The 22,197-nt window shown below is 40.3% G+C and overlaps 1 protein-coding gene across 1 annotated transcript in view; it reads right to left on the reverse strand.

The window, feature by feature from the left end:
* Positions 1 to 259: 259 nt before the first annotated feature.
* The window catches only part of WDFY4 (WDFY family member 4), a 124,868-nt gene continuing 102,930 nt past the window's right edge, over positions 260 to 22,197 (reverse strand). Inside the window, exons 52-62 of the mRNA XM_068166163.1 lie at positions 21,034 to 21,187; positions 19,370 to 19,461; positions 14,538 to 14,750; positions 13,858 to 14,005; positions 12,858 to 13,015; positions 11,088 to 11,246; positions 7,053 to 7,232; positions 4,966 to 5,148; positions 4,246 to 4,333; positions 1,850 to 1,961; positions 260 to 866 (exon numbers count right to left, since the gene is read on the reverse strand). Of these exons, the coding sequence (XP_068022264.1) occupies positions 800 to 866; positions 1,850 to 1,961; positions 4,246 to 4,333; positions 4,966 to 5,148; positions 7,053 to 7,232; positions 11,088 to 11,246; positions 12,858 to 13,015; positions 13,858 to 14,005; positions 14,538 to 14,750; positions 19,370 to 19,461; positions 21,034 to 21,187 (1,554 nt within the window). The 3' untranslated portion in view covers positions 260 to 799. The remainder of the gene's footprint in view (positions 867 to 1,849; positions 1,962 to 4,245; positions 4,334 to 4,965; positions 5,149 to 7,052; positions 7,233 to 11,087; positions 11,247 to 12,857; positions 13,016 to 13,857; positions 14,006 to 14,537; positions 14,751 to 19,369; positions 19,462 to 21,033; positions 21,188 to 22,197) is intronic.

The following is a 22,197-nucleotide window of genomic DNA, read 5'->3' on the forward strand; positions in this document are numbered from 1 at the left end:
GAATCACAGAATAGTTTAGGCTGCTATCAACCTGGGGATTCCTACCTTCACTTTGTAAACAAAAAGCTTTCCAAAAAGCATGCAAATGTTTTCATGCAAGTTCAGTGAAAGAGGAAGAGTAAGAATGGAGATATTTTTAAAAAATAAATAAAGAATAGAATAGAATAGAATAGAATAGAATAGAATAGAATAGAATAGAATAGAATAGAATAGAATAGATTAACCATGTTGGAAAAGACCTTTGGGATCGAGTCCAACCTATCATCCAACACTATTTAATCAACTAAACCATGGCACCAGGTGCCCCATCTTCTTACTAACATAGTTGTATGTTAATAAGAACAAAGATACTGCCAGAAACTCACTTAATGCCTGTTTGAAGCCTCAGTGTTTTCTGATTCCATGGTATTAAAATTAGAATACATTGATTTTATTAAGCTACACTGCTCGTTGGTCTAATCAAAGCAGTTTTATTTGCTAGCTATTATTTGTGAAATACAGTGTATTATGCCAAATTCAGTATGCAAAATATCATTTAAAATGCAACATTTTCCCAGGACAAATACTGCAAAATCTCATTGTCAATGTGCATGTCTGCAAGTGTGTCTCTCAACTCTGAAGTCCATTCTCTAATTTCAATCAGATTTAACAGCAGATTCAAGCAGATTTGGCAGTCTTTTAATTCCCTTGAGAATCAGTTCCCAGCCACAGGCTTCCAGGTTCTCTCTTTCATGCTCTCAAGGGCAATTTTCTCTTCATCCATGAGGCTGGAAAACCAAGAGGTTTTGGCTATTTCTTCTTACCCATCCACAGACCAGCAGCAGACTCTTCCCCAGTCATCACCAACTAGGAGCTTGCAGGAATTTCTTGAAAAAGAAAGAAAGTAGAAAATAGAAAAAAATGTTTAAGAAAAAGACACAAACAGGATCAAGGATTTTCCCTGTATATGTAGCTATTCAAAGAATGCAACATTCAGGGGGGTAGGTTATCTTAAATGTTAAAGAATGATGTTATGGAGTAGGCAAAGATTGTAATTTGAAGACTGAACTTAGAATTGCATCCAAACATTCATGGAGTTCAGTGGAGTTCAGTTTTGGACAATCTAGCCAGATCTTGCCCTTCTTTAAAGGTTAAAAAATATTCTGGCCAGATTCAGAATTCAGACTTGTCAGCACATAATGTCATGGCTTCAGCCACTGAAATCTCTGCTGCATGCAGTGCCAGCAGCACTAACAAAACTGACCCTCTCTCTCAAACTTTCCCACTTTCAATGCATATAAACATGACACTCACTCAGTGCCCCAAATCCAAGCATGCAGCATATAGAAATAATTTTATCAACTATCAAAATGCAAAAGTTTTGGAAGGAAGTGGACTGAGTAAATGAAAATACTGGTAGCTGTGCAAACTGATTGGAGTTGTCTTTTAGCCAAAACCTTTCTGTACACAGTTTAAGGAGATAATATCCCACTCAACTCCTGGGTTAGTGCTGTTTTTTCTTATGGTGTAGAGACAGTATAACAGCTACTGATCTCTACAGCTTTTCTGGCCAAACCCGACTTAATTTCTGCTGGGCTGTATCCTATCTGACCACCAATTATTCCAACACCCTTTACTTAATAGCGCTAGCCAGGCCAGCTGCCAGAGACTGCATTTGGCAGTCACTTCCAGTGAGATCTAAAAAACTCCAACCAACCACAAAAAACTCAACACCACCACCCCAAACAGAAAAACACAGTAGTAATACAAACACCAGGATAAAATATAACCCCCGTTGAGTTAGAGAAGAGAGCCTGTGGCTGGCAAAGCCTCTCTGTGGGATGCTGGCAGCAGTGGAAAGGGACTCTACCTGGATACTGCCAGTGCTGTCACTGCTGGGCTGGTCTTACTTGGTTTTCCAGTCAAGGCAAGGCTGGGATTCAGCTCCCGACAGAGAACAAGATGTTTTTCACACTTGTTACCTGTTGTGTGGTTTTAAAAATAAATATTTAGAAAGTATCTGGAGGGAGCATGGATGGGATTGTTATTGTTTACGGTCAGCAAGTTGTTAAGTTGAGAACAAATATATTTAATCTCAGCCTGTGCTGTTGCAAAATAGGCCCATCCCAATTTAATTTGTGGCTATGATAGTTACATGTGCTGACGTGCGGCTGTATCAATTGTGTGCTAAATTGGATTTGTGTATTATTGCTTTCTAAATTGCATGCCTAGTTCAGCAAAATTGTTCATCAGTTTTCACTGGCTCTATGCTTAATAAGATGCCCCACAATACCTTGCTGCCAGGATATAATACAGCCCATAATTGCCTAGTAAAAAGAAATTACATAAAGCCCTGGTATTATCAACTTATCCAAATCGGCTCATAACAGAACCAATAATTAAATGCTAAGAACATTTCACATACAAACACATACGTACACACCCACCCCCTAACAACATAACTCAATCACTGTTACTTTGGTCTTTTTAATAACTGTGTTTTGTATTCATTTTATTTTCTTTAATGTGCAGAATGAGATGTGGGAATATTTAAAATCATTCTGATGTCATCTGAATAGTTGAAGGGAGCATGTCACTGCTTCAATTACACCTCTCAACTCTTCAATATGTCTCCCCCTGTTCATGTGTGAACAGGTGTGTGCATCTACACATCACCAGATGTCTGGGGCCAGATGTCTGGGGCCAGATATCTGGGACTAGTGCATATCTTCTATGATCCTCTCTGAAAAAGGCACAAACAGGAATATTCTGCAGTGCTCCCATGGGCAGCTTCTAAGTCCTTGTTTGGAAAACTCTTTATGATACAAACTTTTAAAATAGCTAAGCCCTCAGTTTATTCAAAAAAATGCCTAGGCAATTCTACTTGATTGAATAGGACAAGTATCTGCCACCAGAAGGTATGGAAAAGAGCTCTGGAAACTCTTTAAACAAACTATGTGTAAAAAGAATCTGCAGAAAAGACTGCAGAATACTTCAAGGATTTTAGGAGGAATGATAAATCTTTTGCTTTGACTTAGAGAAATCTCCATTTAGAGACCACAATTAAACCAAATAGGTAGCTACCACAGCTGGGCTATCTCACATCTGGCATCTCTGCTGTTCTTGCACCTTCTGTAAAAGCAGCTGGCTCTAGCTAATCTGAGGCATGATAAAAGGTTGCATGGGCATCTGGTTTGGCATTTCCAATATGCCTCTGTATGTATAAATATTTTCACACAGTGATATAATTAATGTAGTTGCCAAGTTCCATGAACAGCACTTCTGAAGATCTCAGCGGCAATGCCCAATTACTGTATAATATCTTTTTTTATGCAGATGTTACAGTTATTGTTCTATATTTATGCAAAGTTTCTGCCTAAAATTAAAACAATAGAGAATGTCTGTAATGAGGATCACAGCAAATCAATGGTTTGAACATTAACCCCACAAACTCTTTCTCTTATATAATGTGCAAGTTGTGCTATTTAGCTATTTAGAATGTGCCCTTAAAGCTCCTTGGCAGGTTTCAACACCTGTATTTGCTAGAACAGAGAACTGACCTTGAGTTGCTTTTAATACCATTCAGCACTGTAGCCCCATCATCTTACAAACCTTAGCTCTAAAGAACTCCAGGGTATCAGCTTCAGCTTGGCACAAATTTGAATAAACAGGTCTATGCATTATGGCCTGCTGCTGGCCTCCTGCCTGTTTGGAGTGCCTCTGACCTCATTTAAGGTGGCAAAGACAACAAACTTCCCTGTTGTTTCCCAGGGCAAGATCTGGAACTGCCCAGTCTGACATGCCACAATACTTTAGTACAGACCATCAGCAGTGCTGACAAGGGAATGAGCTTTCTGGAGGCTAGATAGTTCATTGGCACTTGGTGCCATGGTTTAGTGGCCATGAGGTTTGGGTGACAGGTTGGACTTTATGATCTCTGAGGTCTTTTCCAACCTTATTGATTCTATGATTGAGTTTCCTAGGTTTCTGCAGGAAGGTATTCTATCAAGTTTTGAAGAACCCCTGACAGAGTCCATGAAGAAGCATTCAGCTTCACCCAGGCAGGATATATTCATGAGACCAGTGACTCAGGAGCTCTGTCTCTAAAGCAGCGCAGTGGCTACCCACTACTACTACTGCTGGTTACAGTAGCATTGCATCAGTTACCTGCACCATCTCCCTTTCATACTGCTGTGCTCACACATCTTCTTCCTCACAGCCAAGCAGCACACAGTTACACTGCAGCAGCCCACACTGTGGTCATACCTGTGTTTCCTGGCAGTTGTGTTGTGACAATCTGTGTTCTCAGTGCAGCATCTTGGTCTGGGGTATTGGTGTATTCGGTCTTCCACAGCTGTGCCAGCAAAGAGGTAAAAAATGGAAAAATTATGACTCATAACACTGCAATAAGAGAGAGGTGTGGCTGCTTGCTTCCCAGGAAGGGGTAGAAATTGGACTCCTAACATGAGAACAGGATTTCCCAGTTGTTTCTCCCTCTACCACTGTGCTGCAGGTCATCACACTGGAGAAATGTATGCAGGGAGATGGTTTGGTTGCAAGGTTGACATGCTAAAAAGGATTCCAGTAATCCGGGAAGATATCCCACCAGACTGGAAGTAAAACCAACAGTCAATTCCTGCTCCTGAGAAAGTATGACCTAACAAACTGAGCTGTGAACTATCTCTCAGAAAAAAAAAAAAAGACTCAAACATATTTCTGATGGGCAGTATAATTGTACTTTAAAAACCATATCAGAGTGAAAAGAGTGTTTTCAAAACCTTCTGAATGGCAAAGACTCCTCCATTTAAGAGTATAAAAGTTGATAAGAAGCAAACATTTTATTCTGATTTTCAATTTCTGCCATTGCTGCTCTGTTAAGACAGTAGCATAGGGTTGTAGTAGTGGTGTCCCTCCATTTAGGATGTAAAATTCTGCCTTTGGTCTACAATAAATCAGGATTCCCTTTCCTCTCTTCCATCCACCTACCCTCACCACTCCATCTGTGCTTCCTGTGATGATGATGCTGCGTATGTCCCAGTCCATCACTTCAGCAAAGCAGCAGCAAACAATGCAGCATTCAGGGCTGCAGGTGGTGTTAATGCTTGCAAGAAGATGGCCATTGACAGTCCAGTGATATAGGTAAGATCCAGCACAAGAGACAATATCACCCTGCAACAAAGCAAGAGGCAATGTTTCAAAATCCTACATTCATCCTTCTCAAAACTTAAGTGCTGATTATAAATTAGAGTTGCTCTGACTTGAATTCTGACCTTTTTCTTCTTTTTTTTTTTTTTTTTTTCTTTTCATCTGGGCAGGTGATACAAACCAGAGAAAATAAAAACTACAACTTGTTTCTCCTCATGAATAGCTCTGATATTATTTACATTGTGGAAACCCAGCTGTCTCAGATCTAGCAAGATAATGCAGAAATAAAGCTGGTTTGGTTTTGGTGTGTTTGTTTTCCCACATTTAGTAAATTAAAAATACCCCAAACAATAAAATGTTCTTAAGTTTTATAAAGCACACTTAGTTACAAATAAAAATTCTCTTAAGCAAGGACCTGGTGTTCAGCTACTCAACTGCCTTTGGTGATTTCACAATCCTTCTCTGCCCCTCACAGGGAGCTTAATGTCATCGCATTTTTAGAGTGCATTTTACATTTGACCAATCACCAGCTCAACATTCAGTGACCTGAGCTTCCAATGCAGAAAACATCCTTTGCAACTCAATCTCTCTTCTACTCTCCCTTCCATGCAGGTGTGCAGTCTTACCACAGACTGCATGTAAGAAGAAAATACATAGCTAATCTCTTAGGGGCAAGAAGCATATACAATCAAGAACTAATGCTGCAGTTCTAAATTATCTTGTCAAACGCACATTTTGATCAAGTTACTAATTGAAATTCCACCTAACCTTTCACCCTTCATGCACACTAAGTGCTAGATAAATAGAACACCTTCAGCAAAGTCATCTGATTCTGGCAAAGGCCAGTGTGCCCTTAAATTAGGAGCATGCATCTGGTTTAAATCAACTAGCACCGTACTACACCCCTGCCTGATTTGGGACCAGGGCTCTTTGCACTGCAGGGCAGAATTCTGAAGATAAACCAAAGATAGCACATTTGAAATGGAGCTGCCAGTAAAGACATTAAATTTTAGCTATCTTATCTACATGAGAGTACATAACGTCCAGGCATTTGCTCATGATCTACACTGTTTTTCAGGTCTAGACCAAGGACTTAAAATTAACTGAAATCACTAGTTACAGCAAGATTCACCCTAGCTTGTAAGCTTTTTTGTGAGACAGCCTTTTTACTTTGAGCCTACAAGATACAAACATTGTTAGATTTATATCTATAAATGGAGCTTCTAGATGCTCAAGCAAATATGAAGCCAAACAATCACATAACAAAGAGCTGTACCATATTAGTTCACAGAATAGTATGCGGTGTTGAAATCTCTTTCCTTCATAATTTTGCTTCAAATTGTTCTGCATTTTCCAGGGGAAAGAACCTTGTTAGCAAACAACATGCATTTCCTATCAACATGCCTACAATTCTGGCCAGACAGACTGCAACAGACTTACATCCACTGCTGGCAAGAGCTTCCCCTCCACCTGAGAGTACAAGGGAAAGCAAATACCAAACTTGTCACTGCAAAAGCGTGAGGTAGTTGTCAGCCGAGGTGACAGACTGAGGGCTAACTGAGGGCTGTTGCTGCATGAGTGTCAGTAGAAAGTAATAACATAATGGAGGCAATGAGGTTGTGGGTGAGAGAAATCCAGGAGCTTCTAGGGTAAATATTTCATGCCCTGTAAACTAGAAGTTGTTTAATCCTGCTCTCTACCTATCCAAAGATGCTTCTACTTAGCTACTCAGTCTAAGATGTTGCTTTTAGTGCTTGCTTCTCATCATTAAGAACACTATTAGCAATCTCTGTAAAAATAAATAAATAAATAAATAAAATCAATGTATCAGACTCTCAGGATGTTTTTATGTTAGGAAGAGCACCCATTAAATTATCATGAAATGTTCATGGATACATCAGAAGAAAGATGATAAATGAAGAACTTACTGTTGAATTGTTGATGGCAACAGAACAGAGTTTTGTTCCATGGGCAGGAAGCTGGTTTATGTATGTCAGCTGGTTTAGGTCCCAGATGATGCAAGTTCTGTCATCAGATCCACTCACAATGATGCTGTAGGTCACAGATGCAGCAAGGCAGGTCACTGCCTGTGTGTGTCCATACAAAGCCTGATGGGGAAAAAGTAACCAATAATCCACAGCAAAAGGTGGCTGATTTAATCATAGAATCATAGAATCAATACGTTTGGAAAAGACCTCAAAGATCATCAAGTCCAACCTTTCACCCAAGACCTGATGACTACTAAACCATGGCACCAAGTGCCACGTCCAATCCCCTCTTGAACACCTCCAGGGATGGTGAATCCACTACCTCCCTGGGCAGCACATTCCAAAGGCTAACAACTCTGTCTGTGAAGAACTTTCTCTTCACCTCAAGCCTAAACTTCCCCTGGTACAGCTTGAGTCTGTGTCCTCTTGTTCTGGTGCTGATTGCCTGTGAGAGGAGACCAACCCCCTCTTGGCTACAACCTCCCTTCAGGTAGTTGTAGACAGCAATAGGGTCTCCCCTGAACCTCCTCTTCTGCAGGCTAAACAACCCCAGGCAACCACAGTCCTACTGTTGTTTAGTGAGAACAAGGAACCTAACCATTATTTGAAGAACTACAAAGGGTAAGAGTGAGAGATACCAAAGGAGAGATACCAAAGGAGAGATACCAAAGGAGGAGATACGAAAGGTCTATTCTATTCTATTCTATTCTATTCTATTCTATTCTATTCTATTCTATTCTATTCTATTCTATTCTATTCCATTCCATTCCATTCCATTCCATTCCATTCCATTCCATTCCATTCCATTCCATTCCATTCCATTCCATCCTATAGAAGCATCCTCGCACACAACTGGTAGCTGAAGGTAGTTGAGGCTTGAAGAGATTATGACTTGCCCCAAGTTGCACAATAACTCAGGGCCCTTGGCATTTCAGATCCTACAAACTGCTTTGTGGTTAGCAAGAAAACATTATTTTTCACTTCAGTCTATACAGTTTGAAGTATAATTTATGATTGGAAATTATTATTTCTCAATATTTAAAAAATGTTGTGCAAAAAAATAATTGTGTGTGGATGCATTTTAGTGAAATCCTTCTCAGTCTTTCAGTTTTCCTGAACAAGAACTAATACTTTGCAATTTTAGATAAGAAGAAAAAAAAGTATGGGGAGAATTTTGCTTTAAAGACCTGTAGGAATTCCTTTCTTTTTCACCATTACACATTCGTTGTTGTTTTATCGCTTACAGAGACAAAGGAGTGCTCACTTGAATTTTAACAGTTTCATAGAAGAAGACTATACTTGGGGCAATTTAATAGCACAGATAGAAGTCAAGGACTGAAGTATACTGATGGCAATGGGTTAATGCACATTCTCAAGTGACAACTGTATACATTTCTGCTGCATAATCGCTGATGACAGTACAGTCTGTAGGGCAACAACAAATAATTCCTTCATATTGTTCCTAAAAAGCCTTTCAAGGGCTCAGGTTTTAGCTGCCTTACTGTGAAAATCAGACCCACCAGTTTTAATGTTGGTTTTAACAGTAAGTGCATATTCCCTGCTGACTTTCTCTGTATGACATAATTAATATGTCTTCAGGGTCTGTCTCAGTTCAGTGTGGAACAGGAGAGCTGCATGTCTCAGATGATTTTTTCAAACACATCTCATATTCTTTTCCAGTCTGTGACTGTAAGACTGAACTCTCACTGGCTAATGTGCTGCCACTTGCCAAGGTTACTAGGACAACATCGTTCAAGCATTAATCCACTGAAGAAGCTGAGCTGCAGCAGGCTACTGAAGGTGACCTGCAACTGTAAGGGATGAATTTCAGTTTATGGTTTATTCCATTCACAAGAACTCTTGACTGAAAATACTGGCCTGAAATGGGTCTCCAACAGCGGTGGTTAGAAGTCAGAAACACTCTCAACTGGGCATAGAAAAGGAGTCTCAGCAATAGCTTTGGACTGGCTGTTGAACAGTTTCTTTGCAAAAGATTGAGCATAACCCAGAGTTTGTGCTTGCAAACTCCACAAGACCTGTGTAAAAAGGGCTGGTTCCAGGGCTCCAAATTTCCTCTTCTTTCTCCAAAGCATGAAAGAAAATGTCCATTGTGACAGCATCCAAACTACCAATTCAAGCCAAGCTAAGCTCCTGCACAAGTGATAACAAAACTTTTTTCTTTTGTTTTTTAATCCATAAAGATCCTACCTAGCAGTGCAGTGCATTAAATACAAGCTGAGTGTGGAAGAGATGGCTGGACATGAACAAACCCAGTTATAATTTCAGCTTCAATTCACCAGTGTCTCAATGCATATTCATGTAAAAATTAGTTGCATGTTTTTATCTCTCTATCATATTCTTGTTACTGCTCTACAAAGGCTGACAGTTTTTCTGTGAATGGGAAACATCCTGCAGCAAATCTGCAGAAAAAACCTGTGAGGCCTGTTCCCAGAACAAACTCACAAACATCAAAAGACCAAAAAAAAGACCGGCTTCACTGCAAGAATGCTTAGCACATGAAAACTTAAACCAAGTTTGACTATCTAACTTAACTGGCTGACATGGAGACAGACACTTCACAACTCCACTCAACACCTCCCTGAGGGGGCTGCATGACAGACAGCACAGCTTGCTCAAATCCTTCCCCAGTCCAGTGCTTCATTTGGCTCAGAAATTCTAGGGGCTGGATGGCATGGATTACTCTGCTCATGAACACTGAAGGAACTGGTAAATTGCATAGATCAATACTGAGGCTATTATGCTCAATCTTTACTGTTCCACAAAACTATGGAAGCAGCCTCAGATAGAAAGGGAAAAGTGACTTTTTTTCTTTCTTTTTCTTTTTTTTCCCCCTGAAATATAGCTTCTGTACTTTACTGCATTCCAAACCAGAATGTGTCAGTCTCATGAGACAGCTGGTAAGTGAATAGCATCCACTTTATAGCACATCAGCTTTACTTAAGCAAGGATCACTCTTTCAGGAAAGATGATACAACTATGGTTTGATTTTTTTTTTTTTTTCAGCAGAAAAAAACAGCCACCATGAAACAGTGAATTACATGAAAGCAGCAAGTAATTCACTGGAAGCCATTTAGAAACATACTTCAAATTTACATCTATGCCAGATAGCATTAAACACCCCCTCCCCCCCAAAAAAACACCCACCCACCAACCCAGAACCATCAGCACCAAAACCCCTCTGCTAGCAAAGGTAAGCAAAAAAATACAGAATTTGTCATTGCATTATCTCATACCACTTTGTGGACTTTGGGTAATACCAGATTAACCACAATGGAACACACCAGCAAAGCTGATTTCAGATTGTTAAAGAGAAGGGCATTCCATTGGAGGTAAAAAACAGTCTCTTCAAACTGTTGCCTGAAACTCAAACTGACCCCATATGACTAGTACCATTTTGATGTTGATGAAGATTACTGCTTATGCTTTTATTGCTATTTCTTCCACTTCTATGCCCATATCCTGGTTTGAAAGTTTAACCAGACAGATTGTGTTCAGTTCTGGGCCCCTTGCTATAGATAGGATATTGAGATGCTGGAGCATGTTCAGAGAAGGCCAACAAGGCTTGTGGAGGGCCTAGAGCATGTGGCCTGTGAGGAGCATATCAGTGGGCTGGTATTGTTCATTCTCAAGAAGAGGAGGCAGAACAGACACCTTATTGCATGCTACAACTACCTGAAAGGAGGTCAGAGCCAGTCTCTTCTCCTTGATGGCAAGCAACAGGGCTAGAGGAAAGGGTTACAAGCTGTGCCAGAGGAAATTTAGGCTTCTTCACTGAGTTATCAAACATTGGAATGGTCTGCCCAGGGCAGTGGTGGAGTCAACAGGCTGATCATTGGGGTTTTTAATCCCCTCTTGATTCACCCAAAGGTGTTTCCTCTGTCACTGATCTGAGTGAAAGCAACAAATCTTTTGGATTTCATTAAGTTTCCATAGCAAAAGAGCTACAATACTGACCTGTCTCAAGTTTAGAGATTTCACTTTGTCCTTGGTGAAAGAAACTTCCCAGACACACACAACTGAGCTTGTTCCAGATGTGATTATGGTAGTTGCTGAAGGGGACACAGCACAGAGGCACTTCCCCCAGTCTGCCATGCACTCAAATGTTGTCACATTCTGTACAAGAAAGCAGCTTCAAGTCAAATGCATTTTGTTAATACCTATTGGCAGATTAAATTTTCAGAACTGAGCCTCCATTTCTTCAAATCCAGGAACGAAAAGCTTGTGTTAATCGGTCTCTGTGTGCACAGCACAGCATGAGCATGCAGCTGTGCTATCCTCCAGGGACCAAACAGAAAGGCTGAATGAAGGTCAGTGTCTGAAGTTTTAGAAGACTTGATTCCCAACACCTCTTTCTTACATAACTTCAGGCAAGCTCATTCTGCCACTATGTAGTGAGAGAATGCAAACATTCAATGTAGACTAAAAAGAAAGCTCAGGCTGTGACAGCCACTGCTAACAGAGTTAGTGTCAGGCTCTGCAACCCTCCTCATACCTGGATGGAAAAGCCAAAAGCCAACACATTTAGTTCCATTCTGAGCAAACAGCTCTGTTAGAAGCAGCCAAGGTCAGGTCTAATACATGTTGCTACAATTAAAGCACAAATGTCCTGCTTTCATTCTGCCCTGGTGCTCTTCCACAAGAGGACCACACTATGGTGCTAATGATTCTGCTGGAGCTAGATGGCACATCTACATAAAAACCTATACCACAGACAGAACAAACCTGTAACTACCATCAAGGACAAAAAGGTCTTTGAAGATCATGTCCAGAGGCACTGCTGACTCAGAGAGAATGCAAGCTGGACTCCCAACTGCTTTTCACTCTGACTGTGTAATCACATTCACTATGCTCAGTGTCCCTAGGCTCAGTGACACCCTGACTTTTGAAGAGACAGATAATTTGTACCTACAACAGTGTTATGAGTTGCTAAGCAACTGATTTTTAATAGAAAGTGAGGGAGAAAATCCCCAATAATTTTATTCAGGATGTAGAATGTAGAATACATCTCATGGCTTTTTCACTTCTATTGACTTATGAGATATGTCTGTGAAAACATGATGATGTGGCTTGCACAAATACCCAACTCAGTATCTTGCAAGTGTTGCATTCCGGTACCCAGGCTAACTCAGATGCATTTGTGTGTCATAACATTGTCCCAAGCACATCTGAAAATCAGTGGTTGTGTAGTAGAGGAAGAAACTGGATCTGTCAAGTTCCCTAGCAAGCAGTGAGATGACATAGACCACTGGTTTTTAACACAAAGAAGAAAGAATATTAACTTTCTAGAATAAACAACATTATTATTTTGAATGAATGCACTGAGCTAAGCTTGGGAGCCAGAGGGGAATTGACAGATGGCCCTGTCTTAATTACAGTATAAAGTTCTGCACAATGAAATTTCTTATCTGTGGCCAGGAGATCTTGTATTGCCCTTACAACCTTACAAGGGTTTTTCCTTCATTTTGACACAACACATAGTCACTGAAAGGAAAAAGTAAGATATTTCGGAGAGGACATGCTGTATTTTTGAACAGTCTAGATTTACTTTGTGCTCTTTTGAGACATTTAGCTTGAGATTACTCAAGAAGATTGACTGTGATAAAGTCTTGTACAGCACCCTCTGAAATCAGCTCCCCAACAGCCTCTGAAATGAGTGCCCAAAGTAGCCAAAGACCACAAGATACCATTCATTTCAAGAACGCTTAGACTTTTTTTCATGTTTACCTTCTCAGACCCATAGTTGCCAAAGCAGCAGGTGAAGTCTTCAAATCCCCAGCAGAATGTTTTGCTCCAAAGAGGAGGAATCAAAATCTTGTTTTTTTCAACAGCTAGAATGCCTTTCTCAGTGTGAACAATGTGCCCAATAGCTCCCTTGGGATAGTCTGAAAGGAGAGAGAATATATTTAATTCTGGTGGGTTTTTTTTAAAGCGCACTTATGTTAAATTTCCTCCTTGCACAGCTTGTGTGGTGAGCCTGGCAACTGGGCTCTGCAGGCCCACAGACAGAAATCCACTCTAAGGCTGACATGCCAGCCAAAATGGTAGAAACGCTCATCTCCAATGGACCACATAAATACATACAGGGAAAGGGATGTGCTCCAAAGGAGGGGGTTTAAAAGTAGTGCCATTAAGCTCCTTTTTCCTGGCAGACTGCCTCATGCCATGCACTATAGAGGACACCAGACATGTCACCAACAGCCTCTGTGGTACAGTTACAGGAGCCTACTGTCCCCACAAAGATGTGTGGTGTAAAGAACTGCATCATAGTATGAAACAGTAGACACACTTAAAAATTCCAGGCTTCTTCATAAGAATTGTAGCAGACTAATAAAAAGATTAAGAAAAGATTTTAAGATTGAGAAGTAGAGAAACACAGTATTTACTTTGGCTTTAAATATACATAAAAAAAGAGAATGCAAAAGGAAAACAGTGATCTTTAGGTTTGAATTTAACATATTCAGATTACAGAACAGAGAAAAGATTTAGATGTCCTAAAAAACCCCAATCTGAGCTCTGTAACAGAAGCTTCAAAATTTTGCTTGAGCATTTTCAATGCCTACTCATAATGGACATACACAAATAACAAATTGGCAGAGGGATTGTGGTTGTACCAACTCATACAAAGCTGGATGACTGATTTTGTGATCTTGAAAATCTGGATTCACCCCATCCAAAAAATTCTGTACTTATTAGCTCAGAAAGTGAAGCACAGCCCCTGTAGCACCTTTTATAGTGACTGGTGAGAGCTTCATATTTTGCAGGCTGGTCATAAAAGGAGGAAGAATTCCACTTGAATGAAGGGACAGCACAGTGTCTATTCCTGATGAACTTTTCCCCTGGGCATTCCTGGATGGATGTGGTTTTGTGAAGAGCTAGAACAAAGGAATGGCATTAAAAAGTAAATGTCTATTTACTAGATCATGCAAGAGAGACATCATTTTAAATCCTTAATCATGGACTCTAGGGTTATCATATATGAATCTCTTCATTAAAAAAAAATCTTATCTTTATTACATTTTCATCAAACTACATCACTTCCTCACAGAGATAGGAAGCTAATCCCAGCAGTTCAGAACAAGAGAGAAGAGCATAGGTGAGACTTTGTGACACTTTTCTTTGACTGTACCCATTCTCAGAATAATGGTAATTCATGTAATTACACTAAAGAACCCAAATTTGATGACACAGTTGTATGGTATACAACAGCATGATTACAGAGTGGAATCACATGTGTGTGGGGGGGCATACTGATGTAGTACCCAATCCAGAGCAGTCCATCATCTGTCTTTCAAAAGATCTAAATCAGATCATGTCTCTCATTTAAGTTTCTATTTTTCATTTCCAGTTGAAATGCTACAAAAATCAAAATAAAGTATGCTCTCTACTATCATGATAAAGTAGTACCTGCTTTGGTATCTGTCCAAAGTTGCTGATAAAACCCAGAATGGTGCTTTTAATCAGAGGATCTTTAATGTTGTTGAGGTCTGTCTTGTGACCATAGAAGTATGGGTGATAGGTGTTAACTGCCTCCACTGCAGCTGAGCCATGCTGCTTGTAGCCAAAAATCAGATCTATCCAACGGTGGAGGTGTGCACTGACATAGTCACTTTCTAGTGCCTGAAACCAAAAGAAAATTAAGTAATTCAGTTGAGTGAGTCTATTACAAATGCACTACCACTTCTCAGTTCCTGCTGGAGACATAAATTCTCTGCATATGAAACTTCACACTTTTAGCTGCTCCACTACCACCATTCTCAGCACATCTCACAAAATGTAACCAAAGAGATGAAAAGTGAATTTGTGGCAGGTACAACCACCCTGACAGAAGAAGAAAAGCCTGCTTTATGAGTGAGTCTGCACACTTTCTTTCAAGAAAGAACACACCTTAAATCTTAAGGTTAAAGCTTAATTGGTTGTTTGGTTGTATATTCCTTATGGACATCTAAACTTATCATTTAATTGTGTTGGAAGGAGCACTGAGTGATTTTGGCTACAATAAATCCACATTTTTAGGTAACTGTTGCTGCCTGTTTTGTGGGTGCCTCCACGAGAAGATCCCCACAGGAAAAGGAAGGACAAAGTGCAGCATGCTTGAGAAACACCAGGAGCAATATCCTCAGACAGCACAAGCAGGTTGCACAAACCAAAGTGCAAGAACTTCTCAGATCTTGGCACATCCTTCAATGTGCAGCCTGTGCCATCGTATCTTCACCAACAGTGCTAGTGATACAATATGGTTTAAATGAGAAAAAACATTTATTAACATTTGGTACCACCACTTTGCTCTACAGACAAATCACAGGTGAATTTCTCTTTGTAGAAACGTGCCTTAATTATGAGTCACATCAAGTAGCAGAGTTTATGTTTGAGAGGATACATACAAAGATAGATTGGAAAGTGTGATGGCTAGAAGAGGGGCTTTAAGTTGAGCCTAGAGGATACAGGAGAGGCTGCATGCCATGAACCAGTAAAGAGAATGTGAAACTTGTAGTGAAATGGTAACGGGTGCTGCAAGCCAAGACAGGGAAGCATGTTTGCATTGGAAGAGTTGGGGTAGAGCAGGTCAGCTTTATGACAGAACCTTCAAGACTTCCTGGGTTTGATTAACAAACATTTTGCTACCCTCTCAGGGCTTAAGTGGAGACAGTTGCAGCACCACATTTCCTCATCCTGAAAAAAACAGCTCTGAGATCTGAACTTTTTTTTGCCTTAAAATAGGAAACACTTAACTTTGATTAGATTTGCCACCCATAGTGGCACATGTGGATTAACAGGGCCAGAAGGAGGAGAAGGCTGCTGGAGGAAACTGGGAGGATGCAACAAGGCAATACATCTGTGCCAGTGTGGGCCCCCTAGAAAGTTCAATATAATAATAGTGTAAAACTTGTGCTTGGAAGATTCAGACAGCAAGTTCATCAGCAGTGGATAAAAGTTTGAGTTGAACATTTGCCCACCTCCAGTTACCCATGAGGCTTCAATAAATGCTACTGCCCCTGCCATCACCTGCCTCACCAAAGTTTTGTGCATTCCCAAATGGCCTTGCCCAATGATTCAAGCAGCAGTGTTAAATATTATTAAAAATATTTTCCTATCTTGAAATCATTTGACTGTGCAATACTCCCTGATGCTCAATTAAAGGTCTCCCAAGCAGACCATCCCACCCAAAGCACAGCAGAAACAGACAAGCTAATGGGATCCAGAACAATGGCTCATTTCACAGAGCACACACTTAGCCCTGTGCAGCTGGTTTAAATGACCCTGCCCACAGCTATAACGATCACAAGGCAGCTCAGAGAACAAGCACAGCACACAATCTGTCCCCTGCAAACGACAGGAATACATTTATGAACAGACTCAGAACTCATCCTCATTAATAAAAGCAGTTAGTCCGTGAATTACAAACTGTAAATTTTGCCTGGCATCACTGCCAGAGCAAAACAAAGCAACCAACAGAGATGCAACTGTGCCTCTCAGTATTTCACTAAACATTATGACAAGCACAACCAGGGAGGGAGAACTTGTGGTTGAAGGAAGAAACAAATAAATCTCTTTAGTAAGCTATTCCTAACTTATTAAACATGAAACAGAGTTACTCAGATTTTATGTCAGGAACAAGTCTTTGCATTCATATACTTTAAAGTAATAGCCACACCTCAGAACACTGTTGACCTGGGTCCATTTAGTGCACCAAACTCACTGTGAAGCCTCTTTAAAATGACCACGAAGTCAGCAACAAGTGCAACTAGTGGATGATCTTACAGGAGATTGAAACCCTTCTATTTCCAGCACTTCACTTCAAGATAAGGCAAACTTTTCCAGGCTTGCTAATCAACTTCATTTCCACATCAAGATTTCTTGCACCTTCCTGTGTAACACCTAGTAGTAGCTATGGTTGGAGAGAGGGTTTTGCACTGACTGCATAGGAGGTCTGATCAGGTTGGGCAAATCATTAAGAGTATGAGTTTATAAATGTGATCTTTCATTTGTTAAAGTGCTCCTGTATGAGATTTAAATTAATTTGTAAAATTTGTGTGGCTTTATTGGCTGTGCAATGTGAGCAAATAGTGCAGCTCTGTGGAAGCAGGTCTGTAGAACAGAACAGATGGTAGAGTATCCATATTACATGCACTGTGGGGGCTTTACTACAAACCAGATCTAGGCTGCTCACACAGGCTAAATGCCACCGGCATCTGGAGGACACAACTGGAGTGCAGCTTTTGGGTTCATTTTACACCCCACAAACCTCATTCACACAATCTGATACAGCGCTACAATGAGAGCAAAACCATACTATGCAGGGATGACTGAAAGATTAATTTCCAAATTGCATCCTTACTCCAAAGTGCAAAGGCAAAAGCAGATGTTCTCTGTTGTACCTCTGGCGTGCTCACCCTTACACAATCACTGAGGAGCACAGCCCAGAACTTTACACTCCAAATAAGCATTTCTCCCTGCATTTTTCTTTAAGAGACATCAGTGTAAAATTACATGTTTCAGACATCCATGGATTTCTGTCTGCAGCACCTCTGTGTATAGGAAGGACAGTGTTGCCTTTTCTGTGTTTGGGGAAAATGGAGAACAGACTAAGCTCCTTGGAAGGTCACAGAGGAAGCATAAAATAGAGCAAAGAACCTCCACGCCTTCATTGGAGTCAGTGGGGAAAACCTAATTTCAGTGGGCAGCACTGAGTTGCTTTCCAGCAAGGGAAGGAATTGGGCAGTTTCTCAAATATTCATTTTAGCCAAGACAACACTTTGAGCAGCAAGCCTGCAGTGCATACAGCACACAGATAAAGACATTCTTCCTATAGTACATACATCATGTGGTTACAGCCACTGTAACCTCAGGTGTCTCTTCCACAACCTGTCAGTCTGACTAGAGCTCTGAGCCCCTAAATCACTCTCTACGTTATGTCAAAGATGTCTGACTCAGTAATACCTATTAGTGTATATGTACAAGAGCATAAACAGTCTGAACATGGCACTTAATCTTTCTGCATCTCAGTTCTTTGGCAAAAGTATTCTCTACTTCTCTGCTCAAACTAACAGGCTGGAAAAAAATCTGACCAAAAAATGTAAGCCAGGTTCTAGGGGAAATTCAGACATGAAACAGTGTTTGCTTTCTAAATCAGAACATAAACCCCAAGTTTCAAGTCTTCTCATGTATTAAAATATTCAGTCAGCAGGGAGGTCAAAGACAGGATTTAAACTAGAATTTGAAGAAGCTGGCTGAGGAAAGGCATTTAGAGATATCAAAATTGTATTCACAGGTTTGGATACAGTCACCTACAAAGATTATAGACAGTGACAGCTGAACCCCCAAGGGCAGGACCTACATAGAAAAGGAAAGGTGAGACCCCACACTGGGGCAGAAACTGAAGGTACACATGACAAACCAGGATGGTGTAATGCCTTGAAAAGCACAGGCTATTTGTTTAGTCCCTCCAAAGCTAACACATAAAATCAACACACTTCTTGTACACAGCAACAATCTGCATACACTTAAAAATACAGATTGGCTCCTTCTGCCAGAGGAAATCAGATGGGATAACACAGGGGCACCATAGTACAGCCCACTCCCTTTTTAGCTCTAACAGAGACTTAAACCAAGATATTCTGCTGCAAAGTCTGTGTTCAGTGCAACTGCCTTCATACAGAATTGCTTTTCCACTCACTACTGCATAGCAGGTGACATCATACAAAGGTTAAGACTTTCTAACTATTAATAGACAGCACTAAGTGCAGTAAGTCTCAGAACTTTAAAGCTGTTTTGATTTCAAATTGCCAAGGCTGACTCCATTAAAGGCAGGAAATAACATTAGGTTCCCCCCACCCTCCAAAAAAAAAAAAAAATAGTTGTAGCCTTGACATGACTTAGAGATGCTTTCAGATGGAATTGGTTTAAATAAACACACAGCAGGTTAGCAACATGGAACTATATTCATAGAAGTGTCACAGGCATGCCATGGACATATTATGTTCACATACACTTACAGGCTCAGATGGGTCTATGCCACAGACCCAGATATGAACCTCACCTGATCTGGAAAGTTGGCCTTGATTCAGGGTGAATTTGTCAGGCAGACAAGTAACCATACAAATTTCAGAACCCACATGAACTCCACAAAGACAAGATGCATTTGGATCTAATATTCTAGTTTTGGTTCTGGCTTTCAGAGTTTTATTTTCATTGGGATTCAATTCAGCATTTCGCTACAAATCTTGATATTCACTGACCTGTCTGTGCAGGAGAATGAATTTATGGGGGTCCCCATCTGCCCAAGGAGGAAGCTGCACGTCTCCTAGTACTGTTCCATCCTGCATGCAGCCTGCAGAGGCAGGATTAAAAACGAGGGTCAAACATACTGCAAATATGAACAGCTTTTCTAAACATTGACATCAAAGGGAATTGAGATGATTTTTGCATGTGCAGTTTCAGGTTCTAGTACCATAGAACACTGTAGAACCAATTTCTTTTGGGATTTCTGATCCTGTAATAAAGAACTGAGATGTAGTAACTGTTGCTAATGCAATAATAATACACACGTCCTCAGCACACACTTCAAATTTCACTCAAGACAAACCTGTTGGCACAACTTCCCATTTATACAGGATCCTGTGGGCCTAATGGTCAGATATTCCTACTAAAGCAGGCACCTGAGAGGGTTTTTGTTTTCAATCTTTTGCAATCTGATTCCTTTCAGAAGGTGAGCAATGTGTTCTTATATCAGAGCACAGTGTTACAGAAGGTGAGCATTGTGTTCTTGGAGCACAGTGTTGCAGAAGGTGAGCATTGTGTTCTTATATCAGAGCACAGTGTTGCGTAACTGAATGAATTCAAATCTAAGTTGACGCCTAGGACGGCGTGTTTCCTCACATGGTAGCAGTGAACAAATTATGGCTCTTGGTTTTGCCTATAGCAAAATATTCCTGCATATTTCCTCTTTTGGCAAGATTCTATTGTTTATTTAGGTATCTCCTCTTGATTCCGTTCAGATCAGTCACTGGATATTTATTTGAGACAGGCTATTTCTTGGCTTCCTCTCAGGATCTTTTCTTATCTTTCAACAGTCTTCTAACATCTTTTGCTCATTCTGCTCTTTTCTTAACATGTCTCATTCCACTGAGTTTTTAAATGCAACTATAGCTAGACCTCAGTACCACAGGTTAAGTTGCCTTTTCTCACACTGATTCAGGATGATTTTTAAAGTATTTCTCCTCTGCCTCAATTGTTAACCAACCTGAGCCCACTACAGAAAGCAGTGTTTCATTGCAGATGATGTGACCTTCCTGTAAAGTGAAGTCAATCAGGACTGCTATGCCTTTTTCTGAATATTATTTTTTCCTGGATTCTCTCTGATCACTGATGCAGAAAGGTCTAGACACAGTGTACATTCGGAAAGCCTTGTGTTGCTGCTTGAGGGCAGGAAGAACGTAGCAAATTCATGTGACTTGTGCAGAACCTTTCAAGTGGACAGTGAGGACATTGGGTAATGTTAGCCACCAAAGACACAAGATTAATAAAAAAAATCCACCTTTCACCAACACCATTTAACAATTGATCCATTTCCAGAAGTCAAATTATTATGCTGTTCATTGTCATGCAGAAGTGATGATGAAGATCAAATTTTCAAAAGCAGCCAACTAGACTGCTTATATCAAAATCTACCTTTGACTGACAAAATGTGTAATTCCTTTGCACAGTAACTAACAGGAGCTACAATCCCTTCTGAGCTGGAAATTCTGGGGTTCTGATAGCATTCAGATATCAAGAGCTTGTATTGTAGTCTTATTTTAGTAAAAAAATATCTCTTATTACTAAAGATAATTCCAGGAATCAACTCTCAACACATGATCTGGATCTTTTTCCCTTGGGCAGGATGCTGGGGAGCAGAACTTACCAAGTTCAAAGTGATTTGCATTGGTTAGGAACTCTGGCAGGTAGAAGAATTCAGGGATGAGTTCCCTGACATCACTCATGTTGTCCCTTGATGCTGATTCCCATGTGCTCTTGACACTATGAAACATCCTGTCTGCAACATCAAAACTCCCACCCTGTGAAATGGAGACAGACAAAAAGACTGCAGTGTGAATATTCAGTTAAATAAAAAGCAGATGCAGAATCTTAGCCAGTTCTGCAATAGCACCCTATCACATGTTGATTAGGTGATATCTAAAGAACTGTCCCAGCTCTGTTGACTATGATCTTACATTAGGGACTGCTTTAGTTCTGATTTGTAGATATGTAGGTTGAGATTACCATAAAGCTTGGAGTCTTAGCATAGTTTGCAGTAACAGAGGAAAGCAGAAATGATCTTGGGCAGCTTGAGAATACCAGGGCACACATTATTAATGTTTCTGAAGGCATTTAATTCTTTTCATCCCAAAATGACTTGCAAACATTGGACACAACTTCAGTATTTTCACTTCAGTTGTGACCCAAACAGCTGTGAACAATCATATATAAAAATCTTCTGAGGAAAACTTTTGGGGAAGAAAGTATATCTGTACCACTGAAATAACACTCATCAGATCCAGGCAAACAGGAAAGGCCCAGTGGGCAGGAGCCTGCAGAGACTGTTCATTCCTTAAGGGAAGGAGAGAAAGCATAAAGAGGGGAAGAAAGACTAGATGAACCCTATATGCTTTAGTTCCCATATTGTTTTCTGACAGTAAGAACTACTGCCCTTTGATCTCATGACTACCTGCACATACATGATGCAACTCCTTTGTATCTACAAACTCTACTAAGTCTAGGAACTACAAGTCAAGAAATGACTTCTGCCATATCTTTTGTTGGGGAAAAAATATCCTCATGGATAAGATATCAAAACACAGGAGACAACAAACCCTAAGTTCTTGCTTTTCTTTCGAGATAGACTCCCATCAAAACCCAACACATATTCCAGATGGAATGACCCCATCCGTTTCCACTGATGTGAATTATAACCAGGCTTTTGGTCTCTAAATGACAACATAGTTACGCTTTACTCCTTGTTTTCCTTCTGTTGACAACTGAAACCTTCCCACACCCACTCAAGGGACTGAGTGAAAAAGTGGCTAAT

This window comes from Melanerpes formicivorus, unplaced genomic scaffold (genome assembly GCF_026170545.1).
Source record: "Melanerpes formicivorus ecotype bairdi unplaced genomic scaffold, bMelFor1.0.p_v2 SCAF_98, whole genome shotgun sequence".
Lineage (NCBI taxonomy): Eukaryota > Metazoa > Chordata > Aves > Piciformes > Picidae > Melanerpes > Melanerpes formicivorus.